Raw genomic sequence first — 13,851 nt, 5'->3', positions numbered from 1 at the left:
CTGAGCTGGTCTTGAAAAGCCTTCATATTGTAGGGAGACGAAAATGTTTTTGAAATCTAAGTTACACATGTTAAATCAGAGGAAGCACAGAGTCCTATGTATGAAAAAATAAAACCAATTAAAAATAACAATCATTATTTTTGAAGTTTAAAATAAAAAACGATAAAAATTATGCTTGACAAAAATATGATCCCCCACTTGTGCCCATCTTGAGTAAAAGCTGTCTCTCAGTGGCCATCAATTCCTTACTTGCCTTAACAACACAAGGTAGCATTCTTATTACCACTCTTTATTTTCAAAAGCTTCTCTCAAGTGACAGCCACAAAAATCTCTCTTTTTTGGAGGAATTCAAATAATTTCCAGACATTTGTCCATGATTTCATTTAAAAACTTAGTTTAAAAAAACAAAAGTGTAGAACAGGGGTTGCAAAGTGGAGCCCACAAGCAGAATTTTTTGTTTGGCTCTCACAGGATTTTTAAAGTGAGAAATTTCACACAAAAGGAGAAATGCAGATTTCTCCGTGGCTACAATCAGCTGGAGTTGAGTGGTAACTGCCGGCCTGAGGTGGGGCAGAATACCCTCCTCAATTCCCTAAGACACGCACTGGGCCTGCTTCATCCCCCTACACCACCTGCCCAGCCCTGTACCTGAACGCTGATCTGAACAACCACCTCTGACACCGAGGAGAAACCAAGGCATAGAGTCACTCTGAGAGGAAAACAGAGATTAACTCCGTGGGGACTCAGCTTAGTCTGTGTGTGAATGGGGGAAGACTTAAAGTGGGAAAATATTTTTTAAAGTAACTGGAACGGTTTCTCTAAACACATCATTATGTGGGGGTAGCATAGAAACGAAAGTGAGGGGAGACAAAAACAGATGAAGGAATGCCAGAGGAGAGCACGGCTCTCAGGAAAGCTGAGTACCCATTTGGTGGCAGGGGCAGGGAATAGAATGAAATTCACCGGTCCATTCCTCCTGTGATGTCCACCACAGACAACACCCAGGCTCCAGGAGCGATGTCAGTCAAGGAGGAAGGCCGTATTCGAAGAGGCTGACTTTGGGATATATGTCCACCTTCTCTTCTAAATTCTACAAACTCCATTTCCTTGGATTAAGCCATTCTAGCTTTGAACCTGAACCACCATGGAACTGCCTTTACAAAGTGGCTTTCTGTCCTGCTCACCAGCCTATAAGGCGGATGCTATAGGACATGCTCATGGTGCTGGATTCAGTGTCAGGATACTACTGGCACTTTCAATGCTGATATTCCTCTCTGGATTCAGTATTGTGAATAAATGTGTTTTCTCTGAGCACCCTATTTATATATTTATTTTTAATATTACAAACATTATAAACGTTACACCATATCTGATCTCTCTCTTTGCACTGGTGGATAAAAGGTCAGAATCAAATCTGTGGCCAGCCTCTAGTAAGTATAGAAGACACAACGGAATGGGATGCATTTGGGAACTTAACTCTGTTCTATTTTTCTTATTTTTCCAGACCTTAATTTTCCTTTGATCTTTTTCTTGACCATTATTTTTTAAGTGCTTTTTAAAATATCTTATTGCTATCAGATATTACACAGATACAGAATGAATAACCAAAGTGGTCATTCCAGAAGGCAAGGAGTATCTTCAGTTAAATTAGCTCGGGTGAAAGGAAATGGAACAATGAAGCCCCATACTTATGGATACTAGTTGATTGCAACATGGAATTGAACATTATAATTGCAGGATGTTTGCCCGTTAATTTAAAACTCAATTTAATTTTATCTTTACTCATTTTTCCCATGTCTTTGATGTAAATTCCTAGCTTCATGAAAACTGATGGCTTGTCTGACAAGAGAAGGGGTCTTCTAATTGGTTTTTCTCACTATCATAGCTACCTGACTGGTGTCTGAGATGTGCTGGGTGATATGAGAGGATTCACTCCCCGAACCCCACCCCAGGACCCTAACTCCAGGCAGGTACAGCCATCTTCCTCCATGAAGATCTTGGCCTTCATTAATCCCAGAACCTGTTGTAATCCACGCAGGATCTTACATTACACAAAGTGAAGGTGATTCCAGTTTCTGTTCTCCATGTTGTCCTTTCTCAATGACTTTTTTATGGGATATCCCAAAATTCATATCTAAATCCTGTTGGGTTCTTTTCTTCCCAGTTAATCTGCCACATGAAAATCTACCAACATCACTTCTTTCTCTAGGATATTTCTGTACTATTTATGTATTTTGGGGAAAGAAGACAAGGAATAAGGATGTTAAGAGTGTGTCTGTATAAGAACAGGGAATAATATATACAGTACATATAGGAAAGGGAATAATAAAGATAATAAAAATTATGGGTATGATATGAACAAAACATTCCTGAATGGCATAAAAAGAGGTGGTAGGGAAGAGAGAGACCTTGCATCCTACTGTTCTCTGCACTAGACAACACGTGGCCGTGTTGACCTAGGACAGCTTGTTTTTGGTTTGGAAATTGATTAGGGTTGTTTGGTACAGGAATGGCTGTGGGGTAATTCAGGGAGAAGGCATTGTGCAGCGTATACATAAGGCAGGTTCAGCCTTTGTAAATCAGAGCTTCTGATCTGGTTGGAGACAAAGGCTTGCATATGTAACCCAACTGAAGAAGAATTCAAGTGTATGATAAGTTACCAAATTATGCATTAAAATAATAACTGCAATAAATGGGGTGCACTTATGATTCTAAATTCAACCCACAACCAATTAATGGAAGACTTTCTTGGAGACCACTTAGTTTTGCTTTGGGGGGGGGGGTCCCACCTTAAACACAGTGAAAATGCTCATATTTGGTGATTGGAATTTCATGGATTTCTTGGTTTTTGCAATCATAACTATGTTTTATGAGGCCTTCTTTAATACTTTCTGTTATTTTCTAAAATTATCAACATCACTTATCTTCTAAGTAATTTTAAAGTCACCTGTATTTAAGTTTCTTCAGCTTTGGTGTTACATGGCTAAACCCATTAAATATTCGGTCTGGTTAGGTAATACTATCGTGGTGAGTGTGAATTTCCATAGTTACAGCAATTTATAAAATTCAGATGGACTTAAACATGGCAACTCAAGTGACTTGGTAGCTTACCACTTAAAATTTCAGTTTCTTTTAGGAAAATAATTAATCATACTTAAACATACTAGTATGTTACATCCCTGTTCCTTTTCTCATCTTTCCAGGGCTAAGGGTTTTCCACCCTGTCTTTGATGGAGGAGGGTCTGGTGTGAATCTTGTCTTCTGTCTTTGCTGGCCTCTGCTGAGGCTCAGATGGACCTGCCTGGTCTTTGAAATCTGCCTCTAGTCCCATTGCGTCCACAGAGGAAGCTTGTCCTCCATGGTTTCTGGTCATCAAGTCCTTCGCTCTGCATTTTCTTTGCTGACAATGCAAGGCCCATTTGGATTCCCCATACGCTCTTAGCCAGCCTCCATGTCTCCCTCTAGTGAACATGGGGAACGTGTGGCTGCTCTTGCACTCCATCCTGGGGCCGTGAGAGATTGTGAGTAGGGTGGGCGGAGGGAGGACAGGCCATTTCAGAACTTCCTTTGATAGCCTTTATCCTGTACATACTTTTGCACTCTCCTGGCTACCCTGTGATGGAATGAAGCCCTGTGAGAGGATTTCTTGTCTGAGTTCCAGTCTTCAAGTTGGGAACAGTCCTTCTTACTCTCAAATCTCTATCTCTTCCAGGGAGGATGGTCTCTACCAACTCCCCTAAGGGTTTTGACCTCTGGAGGGGTAACTGTAAGAATTCCTTTCTCAAATCCTGCACCAACTATACACTCTCTGAATTTTCTCCCAGCTCCTCAACCCCAGCTCAGGACAGGTTCTTAGCTGCTCTTTGTGTGTTGGAGATACGGCTTGCATGTGATCATACATCTGTCCTCCTCTGTGAGTTATGTTAGGAACATAAATATGTGTGCGTGTACGTGTATGCATGTGCTCTTAGTGCTCCAGGATTTGCCTTGAAGAGCTAGAAACATGTTTTCTCTTGCTATTGTACCTTCCCCTCTCAAGAGCCTATTGTGAAGTCAAAGTGGAGAATTTGGCTTGCTGAATTCTGCTCTTGCTGGTTTCTTCAGTATTTTCCCTTCTCTAGGACAAAAGCTTTAGCCCAAAGATCTAATTTTAATGGTGAAACTGTTGCAGGGTAAAAACGAAAGGGCAAGAAGGAAGAATACATCTGTCAATATTTTACAGCTACCTATATGATATGAACTGAATGACTTAGGTGGTCTGCTGTAAAAGTTTCTTCTTTTGGGGGGAACTGGGAAGAAGCTAGGCACATTTCCCAAGATGTTAAGCTCAAATAGTTTTTGAAATTTACCATAAGAGGCGGTTTTTCTCTCCCTCCTTGGCTTTGAAAATATTCTCTCTGTCACCCCCTTCTTTTCCAGGATCTTCCATAACCTGGGAGGTTAGCTGGCAAAATTCCATACAGTAAGCAGTAGTCACTGCCATCTAATAGACTCGGACTATCTCCTCTGGGAAAGAGAAAAGCCCTGTGGCTAAAAACGTCAAGTCTGGGATCTTAACGCTCCGCCAGGGAAACTGTGGGGAATGTTGTTCTCTCAGCTGGGGAATAGGTTGGATGCCTGGAATGTCTTTTTCCCAGCTTATTAATTTCTATGGTTCAAGGAAAACTAACCTTAAAAGGAATGGAGGAAGTACAATGTTCAGAGAACAAAAGTGAAGACTAGTTATTTTAATATTTTGAGAAGTGTTTTTATGAGTTTTTAATAAATATTTGCTAATGATGCAATATCACATTTAAAAGAATCAGTTTTAAATGCCTATATTATCATGGACTTAAGCCCCTAATTATTAGAAAAAGGTCAAGACACTCCCAGATTTCTGAGTTATGATAGTAAACTTGTATTTCTTTCATAATATTCACAGAATGCTTATGACAAATGCAAGGCAAATGGAGATACTTTATTGCCAACATGGATTGTTGAAACAAAACTCATTTATGTTGAGTATTGCCATGCCAGGTATACACTCCATACAAAAATGATTCATGACTAATTGATGTGTGTATGTATGTATTATGTTTATATGTATATGTATATGAACGTGAATGTGCATGCATGTGTATGTATAATTTTATGTATCTATTTAATTTTTGAAAATGGAAAGGTATTTTTACCCACTAGAGAGAGTTTGATATTTCAGTCTCTCAAACCATAATTTTACATCATGGAGTGGTGGTGAAGAGCGTGGGTGTGGGAGTCGGATTGTCTGGGCTAAAACCATTTATTAGCTGTGTGACCTTGGCAAGGTACTGACCCTTTATGTATAGCAGTAACCTCATCTCTAAGATGGGAGCAATAATGGCACCTGCCCCATGGAGTGGTTGTGGGGATTAAGAGAATTAGAACACGGCACTTTATAAAGTACAAAATAAATGTGAACTTTCATTATAATTACTAATATGTGTAAGGTCCATGCTAGGTGCTTTAAAGGATAAAAAAGAGAGTCTCTATCCTTCCACAGTTGACTATCTAATTGAGAACCCAAGCTATAGTCCCATAGAAAGTTAAATATTAATACCTGAGAAGAAAACCAACAGGTCATTTCAGAAGCACAGACCAGCCTCTTAACCGTAAAAGCCAAAGAGGCTGGGTGACCTGGACCAGAGGAGTATCTTTATAGAAGGTGTTAGTCTCACATTTATTTCCCTTCCCCTGATGCTTATCTGTTTGACACGAGGAAAAAAGGCTCAAGGCAGACTGTATAATAAACATCATTTGCAGTGGCTCAGCCTACGTCACTCCTGCTCAGTCCTGTGGTGGCTTAGCCCTGGGGGAGTGTTAAATGACGCAGATGCTGATGCTGGATGAAGGCTCTTGACAACACAGGCTAGTCGACCTGCGAGTGCTTCTGAGAAGTGGGCCAATCCATCAATTTCTGCAGTTTATAGAGGGATGGTGACTGCTTCAGCTGATTTTTTAATTTTTCTGAGATTTACAGGGAGTTCCAGACTGTGGTTATCCAGCTTAAGAGGTAATTCTGTACAAGGACTGGCACAAAACTGCATGTCTAATTACCAGATGAATATTACAGTTAATAAGTTCTCTGTAAGATCAAGGACTGGGCTGCTTATTGTGGTCTGGGATGATCACGGAAGGCCTCAGGAAGAAGTGATTATGAGAGGGCCTTCAACAAGAATTTAAGGTAATCCTTGGATCAATCTCATTTAAGTCAAATATTAATTCCCCAAACTTAATACTTTACTTTGTTACTCTAGATTTTCAGTTACAGACTGTTCATGAACGGTGTCCCTAAAAAAAGATAATTTTTTGGCTAAATTATGAGTTTAATTAACATTGCTTCTGTGGGGAAAAAGGGGCATTCTGAATTTCAGACAATTTATATAGCTATTTTTTAAAACTCTGCTTCAATTGGTTCTTTCACTCAGCACTTATTTATTGAGTGCTTTTCACGAAAAGACACTGTTTTAGGCACATGTGAACAAAACAAAGATCCCTGCCCCCATGGAGAGACAATTAAAGAATAAACATAATAAATTATTGGTAGAGTGTGCTGGAAGGTGATAAGTGCTATGGAATAAATAAAAGGTAGAGCAGGGTAAGAGGGACAGGGATGGGTGGCAATTTTAAATAGGATGGTCATTGAGAAGGTGACATTTAAGTAAAGTGTGAAGAGAGCCAGCCAAGATGACCAACCATATCTAGGGGAAGAGCATTTAAGGCAGAAGGAAAAGCCAGTGCAAAGGCCCTGAGGCAGGAGCTTACCTAGTGAGTTTGAAGAACAGCTAGGAGGCCCAGTGTAGTTGGAGGAGTGGTGGGAGAGAGAAAAAGATGAGGTCAGAGAGATAAGTTGGATAGTGGTGGGGAGGGAATTTGCCAGATTGTGTAGAGCCTTGCAGGCTATGTTAGAGGTCACTTGTATTGGCCTGGTTTAAAGTAAGGCCCACCTATACCAAAAAAATTCCTCCTTTTCCTTTTCTCCTATGCATCAACATAATGTGCAGACAAATCACCTGAGATCTTGTTAAAAATCAAATTCTGATTTAGTAGGTCTGGGGTGAGGCCTGAAATTCTGCATTTTTAACAAGCTTCCAGGTGATGCCAGGCTGCAAGTCCACAGCCACACACTGAGTAATGAGACTAAAGAGGTATTGATCTCCCAGGGCCTGTGCGGCTCACTTCTCCATTAGCTGGTGGCAAGGGCCTTCAGGTTCCCTTTGTGCCTGAAAGGACAACTTCAAAAGGCTTTTGTTCACACTTTCATATTGGTCACAGTCTCACCATTGGCCACACTATTGCATGGTCTTATCACCTGGCTAGTAAGAGCACAGTCCGGGGTACCCTCTGGGAACACCAGATAGGTTGTCCGGGTATTTTCATGCAGGGTTTAAGAAGTTTCTAGGGCCTCCTCACTGCCACTATGGAGGCGTTGCTTCTGAACCTCAACCTGGGAAGCCCTGCTCCACAACTTGAATGATAATTAAACTCTCTGACCACATTCTTATCTTACTCCAATTACAGGAGTTCTGACTTTTGGCCTTCACTCCTGGCCCTACGCCTTGAGTGAGAGTTCAGCCCTGTAAACTAGGACTGAGGCAGCTAGGGGACTCTGGTGATGCTCCCAGGCAGAAGAGGTGCTCTGCTGATACCTGTTTAACAGGCAAGCCTGGCCTTCTTAAGAGCTAGCACGGTAACTGACAGCTGAGTAGGCCAGGAAGGGCTAGCCACTTGTGAAGGTTGGGTTTAAATGCTGCTTTCCATCCCTTACTGTGTAATCTCAGAAGTGTTCCTTGGCATCCCTGAGCCACAGTTTTCTCAGCTGGAAAATGGGAATACTGCCCTCATATACTGAGATAATGCACATAAAGCACTTAGTAAAGTGCCTGGTAAATAATGATACTCAAAATACACAAGTTGCTGTTAGTTTTATAATTACTATTAACATCCCACCACCTATCAAATTGTTTTGTGGTCTGGCATTATGGTACCCACCTTTACGTTCTCTGGAGTTAAGGCACCAGGGCAAATCCCTCAGCAAAGGCTTTTGAAAAGGAGACACAGAGGCAAGAGCAGTTTCATCATGACAGATGTCACAAGAGATAACTGAAGGAGCTGAAGATGCTCAGGTCAGAAAGCAGATGATGGGGGGACAGACGTGATGGCTGTCTTCAGGTTGTCTTGTATAAGAGGAACTAGACACATCCTATGAGACCCTGAGGGCACAAATGAGACCAGCGGGAAGAAATTAAACGGAAGCACACCCCTTCCCGACAGGGAGAGCGAGGGTGAAATGGGGGCGAGCGCGTCTGTGAAGGTGGGCTCCTGCGCAGCTGCAGCGGGGGAGCCAATCGCGGGCGCAGCCCGTCCTCGCGCGACGGTACAGTCGTACAGGCGTGACGTCAGCGGTTGCCATGGCAAGGCCCGCTCAGTAGAGACCGCGAGCTGGCGCCAGAGGTGGCAGGGTTGGAGCGTGGCTTTGAAAGCGGCGTCTGCTTTCACCATGAGCGGCCGAAGTAGAGGTAGAAAGTCCTCCCGCGCCAAAGGCCGGGGCAAAGGCCGTGCCAGAGGCCGAGTCCGGGCTGTTCCCGACGACGCCCCGCGCGACCCGGACCCTCCACAGTGCCAGAGGCTCGGGGAGGAAGCCAAGGCGGCACAGGTGCAGGCTGGCGCGGGTTGGGGTGGCCTGGAAACCGCTGTTCCCGCGCCGCCCCGCCGGCCCGCGGAGGAGGGTGCCTTCCGGCGCCCCCAGGACTGTGGCCTCGCGCTCCGGGCCCGAGCGGCGGGAAGTCGCGGGCAGGCCGCTTCCAGGGCTGGCCCGGGGAAGGCCACGTCCCTCTCGGAGCGCCTGGCAACAGATACTGTCTTCGTGGGAACCGTGGGAACCGTGGGAAGGCCGAAAAATGGCCCCCGCGTTGGAAATCGGCGTGGCCCCGCAGGGAAGAAGGCCCCGGAAACCTGTAGCGCAGTGGCTAGGGGACCTCCGCCCACAGCTGGTGGGAAGCCGAAGAAAGGGACCACTGGGGAGTGTGCCTCCGTCCCGGTGGTAGAGGAAAAGAAGGTGGAGAAAGACGCAGGGTCAGGGCCCCCGGCGACAGATGGCAGCATGGGTACGCTAGAGACCGTCCAGCTGAAGCTGGAGACCATGAACGCCCAGGCGGACAGGGCCTACCTTCGGCTCTCGCGCAAGTTCGGGCAGTTGCGACTGCACCACTTAGAGCGCAGGAATCTCCTCATCCAGAATATCCCGGGCTTCTGGGGGCAAGCTTTTCAGAACCACCCCCAGCTATCATCCTTTCTGAACAACGAAGATAAAGAGGTGCTCAGCTACCTGAACAGCTTGGAGGTGGAAGAGCTTGGCCTAGCCAGATTGGGCTACAAGATCAAGTTCTACTTTGGGCGCAACCCATATTTCCAAAATAAGGTGCTCATCAAGGAATACGGGTGTGGCCCTTCCGGTCAGGTGGTTTCTCGTTCTACTCCGATCCAGTGGCTCCCAGGGCATGATCTCCAGTCCCTGTGCCAGGGGAACCCAGACAACAGCCGTAGCTTCTTTGGGTGGTTTTCAAACCACAGCTCCATTGAGTCAGACAAGATTGTCGAGATAATCAACGAGGAACTGTGGCCCAATCCCCTGCAGTACTACCTTATGAGTGAAGGGGCCCGTGCAGAGAAAGGAAAGGAGGGCAGGCAAGGTCCAGCAAAGCAGCTCCTGGAGACCCCTGAGCCTGGGGTAAACAAGTCCAACTGATCCTGCACAAGTCTGCCTACTACCTCCTGCCGGACCCGTGCCTGGCTGACCACATGTGTTTGGCTCTCTGCCTTCTCTTCATGTTAGTCTCTGTGACTGTATTCCCTTTGGACTTCAGTTACAAGAATATCGTATTTATGATCATGTTCTTTTGCCTCCCATGGCCTTCTTTTTTACATTAGTGTCACGTGTTATGTGATCTCACCCCAAATGTTTATATGTTAAGCACACATGCTTCAGATGTGTGCTGCCTTTTTCTACATTGCCTGGACCCTGTTCTTGGCTCTGGCCTTTCCCACTTGTCTTTAACATGGATACTCATGAGTCATCCTATAAAAGGACCAGCACATCCTCAAGCTCTGCTACTTCATGGCCAGTGACTTGCTGGGCTTTGTGTTCATGCAGGCCAGGCATGCCATCAATGGCAAGGTTTTTTATTGCCACTGCAAAATGAAGCCAGTGCACATGGTATTGGCCATCAGCCAAAACTGATTGTTCCATGGCCCTAGGGTCACCAGCCAAGGTGCCACCTCCTAGATCTTTGGCTTTAGCCAGGGGGCCATGCTACCCTGCAGGACATACAGCAGAATGGCACTTGACTGCTGGGCGTGGATGAAATTAAGGGTGAGAAGCAGTATGCCATGTGTTCTACACCATCATGCATTTCTTCCTGCCTGTGGGCCCTTCTACTGGTGAACCTTGGTCAAGGTCTGCACCATGCCTCATCACCATCAGGCTGTTGAGTTTTGTCTAGGTTGTTATCGGCACCAGTTGGCTTCCTGGTCAACAAGGATCTCAAGAACTGTCTGTGGACCCAGGTCCTCTGCCAATGCATGAGACACACACCTACCCTCCCCAGCCTTCCAGGAACCTTTCTGGCTCCCAGACTGATGGGCAGCTGGTATGTGTGGACATGTGCTCACTGTCATCATGCTCTGGCTCCAGGTGAGGGTGGGGACTGGACCCACATAGAATCTAGGTACTTTGTCAACTACCCTTATCCCTTCTTCACACTTGATCAGAGTGGTATAGTGGGGGTGCTGGGGAAGAGAGATTTCCGATCTGTGGGACTGTGTGTACTTGACTTCGTCTCACCTCCACACCTCCTTACTCGCCCTTCTCTCCCTCTTCCTCTCTTCCTCCTCCACCCCTTTCTGCATTCCTTCTTTTTTTGTTTCAGTAGTACCACACCTCAGAAAGAGAAAACAACTGAAAAACTAGGGTTTTCTACATACGGCTAGCGAGACAGCTGGGGACTTGCCATGTACACACACTGGGCTGGCAGAGGGTAGAGGAAGCCGGAAGGCCAAGTGGGTCTGTGGTCAGACCCTAGTCCCATCTCCTGGGTTTGCTGTATAATTCTGAAGCTGAAAATTCTTTTCATGGCTATGCATCTGCTAGAATTATAAACCCCAAGGCAACAGTGTTGTGGGCTAGTGTTTACTTCTTTTCTGACTTTTATGTTTGCCCCCTAAGACCCAGTTGACTCCTGCTGTTTCCTCCTCTGTGGTGGCCTCCGGCCATCTGGATGCGTATTCCCAGCTGTCCCACTCTCAGCAGTCCTTTGCTCTCTTTGCTTCTACCTTCAGATACCCACAGGAGTAGGCTTGAGTCTCTGGTCTACGGGATCCTGAGGTGCTTTTCTGGGGCATGGGGATGGGGGTGGGTAGAATCTGTTCTGGGTTTCCAAGGCTCGTTTCCAGTGGGTGTGAAAGCTGAGCTGGGCCCTCCCCACCTGGGCTAGTCTGTGTCCTGTTTTCCCCTCTCATCCCTGAGTGTGGGGAAGTAGAACTTTATCTACCTTTGCGCTCCCCCCAACTTCCTTTTCCTTATGGAAGACCTCATTCTAAGTTCCCCGAGAGCTGGGGAGGCCTTAACTTAGAGTTGTAGAGAGGGTGTGTTAGACAGGAGACCGCAAAAGCGGGAATGAGCCTGGTGTGGAGTGGGCCTGGAAAAGCAGAATAGAAGTGGCTTGAGAAGCCTCAGGGAGAGTATGCCTATCTCTCAGTGATGAGGGGCCAGGGAGGGACCTTTCCCAGGGCGGGGATGGGAGAATTAAAGGGCTTGTGGGCAAACACAATACCTAGATGAGGGTATGCCCAAAGTTTTGTCCCATCGCTGTCTCATCATTAGTGGATTTTATAAATCACAGAAACAAACCAAAAACAGAACAATATTACTTTGGATGCTTTCTCTTTTGTTCCAGGTGTGGCCTGTGTCTACGGAAGATTAATGCTATATGCTGCTTGTTCTGCCTCTAGCTCAGATCTCACCACGTCCCCATTTTTGCATAATGGAAAAATAGAGCTGTACAGGTCTGCTTTTTTTTTTTTTAAACTTTCTGCTTTTTTTATGGACATTTTCCGAGATGCACAGAAGTGGAGAGGATGGTCCTTGGACCCTGTATGCCCATTACCTAGCTATACCAATTATCAATTATGATCGACCTGGTTTCATCTGTACCTCCCTCTCCCCACTTGTACTGTTTGTCGAAAGTCGAAGACATTGTGCCAATTGAGCTGTGACTACTTTGGGAGGTGAGGACTCTCTTTTGGTGGTGATAGTGGTGGGGTGCACTGTCATTATCACATCAGGTCTGCTTTTTGCTTTCAGTGTTAACTAATGAAGTTCCAGAGATGGGCCTTACAAATGAAAGTCTTGAGAATTAACAGGGAGTCTCAAAAACAGACGAAGGGGATGCTTTCTTTCCCCTGCGTCCACAGAAAGAGAGACTCTTCTTTTGTAAACTCTCTGAAAGATACAATAAGGTGCTTACTTGAGACCCTTAACTAGAATATCAGTGTTTTTTTTCCTGTGTAAGATGGAGGCTTGTGTGACGGTTAGAATTATCAGCTTGTCCTGGTCTCATAATATAACTCTGGTCTTGGAAGTATAATTTGGAAATTTTGCTGTGTTCTGTGAAAATAACCTCCCCAAAGTAATTAGTAACTGGTTGTCTTACTTGGTAATTTGACACTTTGGTAATAATGCAATTATTTCTGTGTTCCTAAACAGTATAAATAGTTGTAAGCTTGCACGCATGATGGAAAAATAAAAGTCTTAACTCTGTTATATTTTTTATTTTCAAAAAGGAATTGGAAGGTTAAGCAGAGGCTGGGTAGTTGAGGGGAGGTATCCATTGGCCTAGATGAGTGATTCCTAAGCCTCAGGCCCTTGTGTGACTAGCTATGCAAAAATACATAAAATTCTGATTCCCAGGACTTTACCAGAGATTGAGATTCTGTGGTTCTGGGAGGAAGCCAGGTAGTCTTGTTTTTAACATGCTTTCCAGGAGATTCTAGTGGAAATTCAGTGCTTCTCAGGTTTTATAGTACATCTGAATTGTGTGGGGAATCCTATTAAAATATGAATTCTGATTCAGTAGGCTAGGGTGGAACCTGAGATTCTGCATTTCTAACAACTTCCAGTTGATGCCAGTGCTGTTGGTTTGTGCACTGTACTTTGAGTAGCAAAGAAAGTGACCTTCAAGGCCCTTTCAAACTAGAGTGACAGTGCTCAACCTTGGTTACGCATTAGAATCATCTGGGAAGCCTAAAGAAGTACAATTGCCAGAGTGCCACACACACACCAACTAAATGAGACTGGGGCAAGGAGTTAGCCCAGGGGTAGGTGTTTTAAAACTTCCCAGGTGATTCTGATGTCTAGCCGGAATTGAAGTAGGATCTCAAATGCTATTCCTAACAGATCCGTAACAAGGATCATTTCCCATTAATCAGGAGAAGCTGCAGCAGACAACCAAATGCCACATAAAGCTGCCCAGCAGAAAATGGTTGGACAAAATTAGAAGTGAGTTGTTAAATGACAAGGAAATAAAGTTGGCTTATATGATGAAGGGCTTGAATCAATAAATGTGCAGTTTTCAGGGCATAGTAGGTACTCAAATGTTGAATGAATTTAAAACATAGTTTATGTTCAGATGCCTCAGGGCTAGGCTGGTAATTAAATTTGTGAAGTAGGTGAAATTTGTTTCATCAGGATGCAAGTATTAGTTTGCTCGGGCTTCCGTAACAAGGTACCACAACACCAGAAATTTATTACCTCAGTTCCGGAGGCTAGAAGTCGGAGAT

The 13,851-nt window shown here is 44.8% G+C and overlaps 1 protein-coding gene across 1 annotated transcript; it reads left to right on the top strand.

Moving 5' to 3' along the window:
• The first annotated feature begins 8,468 nt into the window (after positions 1-8,468).
• On the top strand, positions 8,469-13,439 carry TSPYL5 (TSPY like 5). The gene is made up of 2 exons (XM_058564674.1): positions 8,469-10,708; positions 11,970-13,439. Exon 1 carries the CDS (start codon positions 8,516-8,518, stop codon positions 9,761-9,763), a length of 1,248 nt encoding a protein of 415 aa, XP_058420657.1. The 5' UTR covers positions 8,469-8,515; the 3' UTR covers positions 9,764-10,708; positions 11,970-13,439.
• The last annotated feature ends 412 nt before the right edge of the window (positions 13,440-13,851 follow it).

This window comes from Diceros bicornis, chromosome 21 (assembly GCF_020826845.1).
Source record: "Diceros bicornis minor isolate mBicDic1 chromosome 21, mDicBic1.mat.cur, whole genome shotgun sequence".
Taxonomy (NCBI): domain Eukaryota; kingdom Metazoa; phylum Chordata; class Mammalia; order Perissodactyla; family Rhinocerotidae; genus Diceros; species Diceros bicornis.
The sequence above is the reverse complement of the archived record's forward strand: the minus strand, read 5'-3'. Positions and strand labels throughout refer to the sequence as shown.

What these genes read in the sequence shown, in the direction of transcription:
- TSPYL5 (XM_058564674.1), top strand. Translation starts at nt 8,516, where the DNA reads ATGAGCGGCCGAAGTAGAGGTAGAAAGTCCTCCCGCGCCAAAGGCCGG.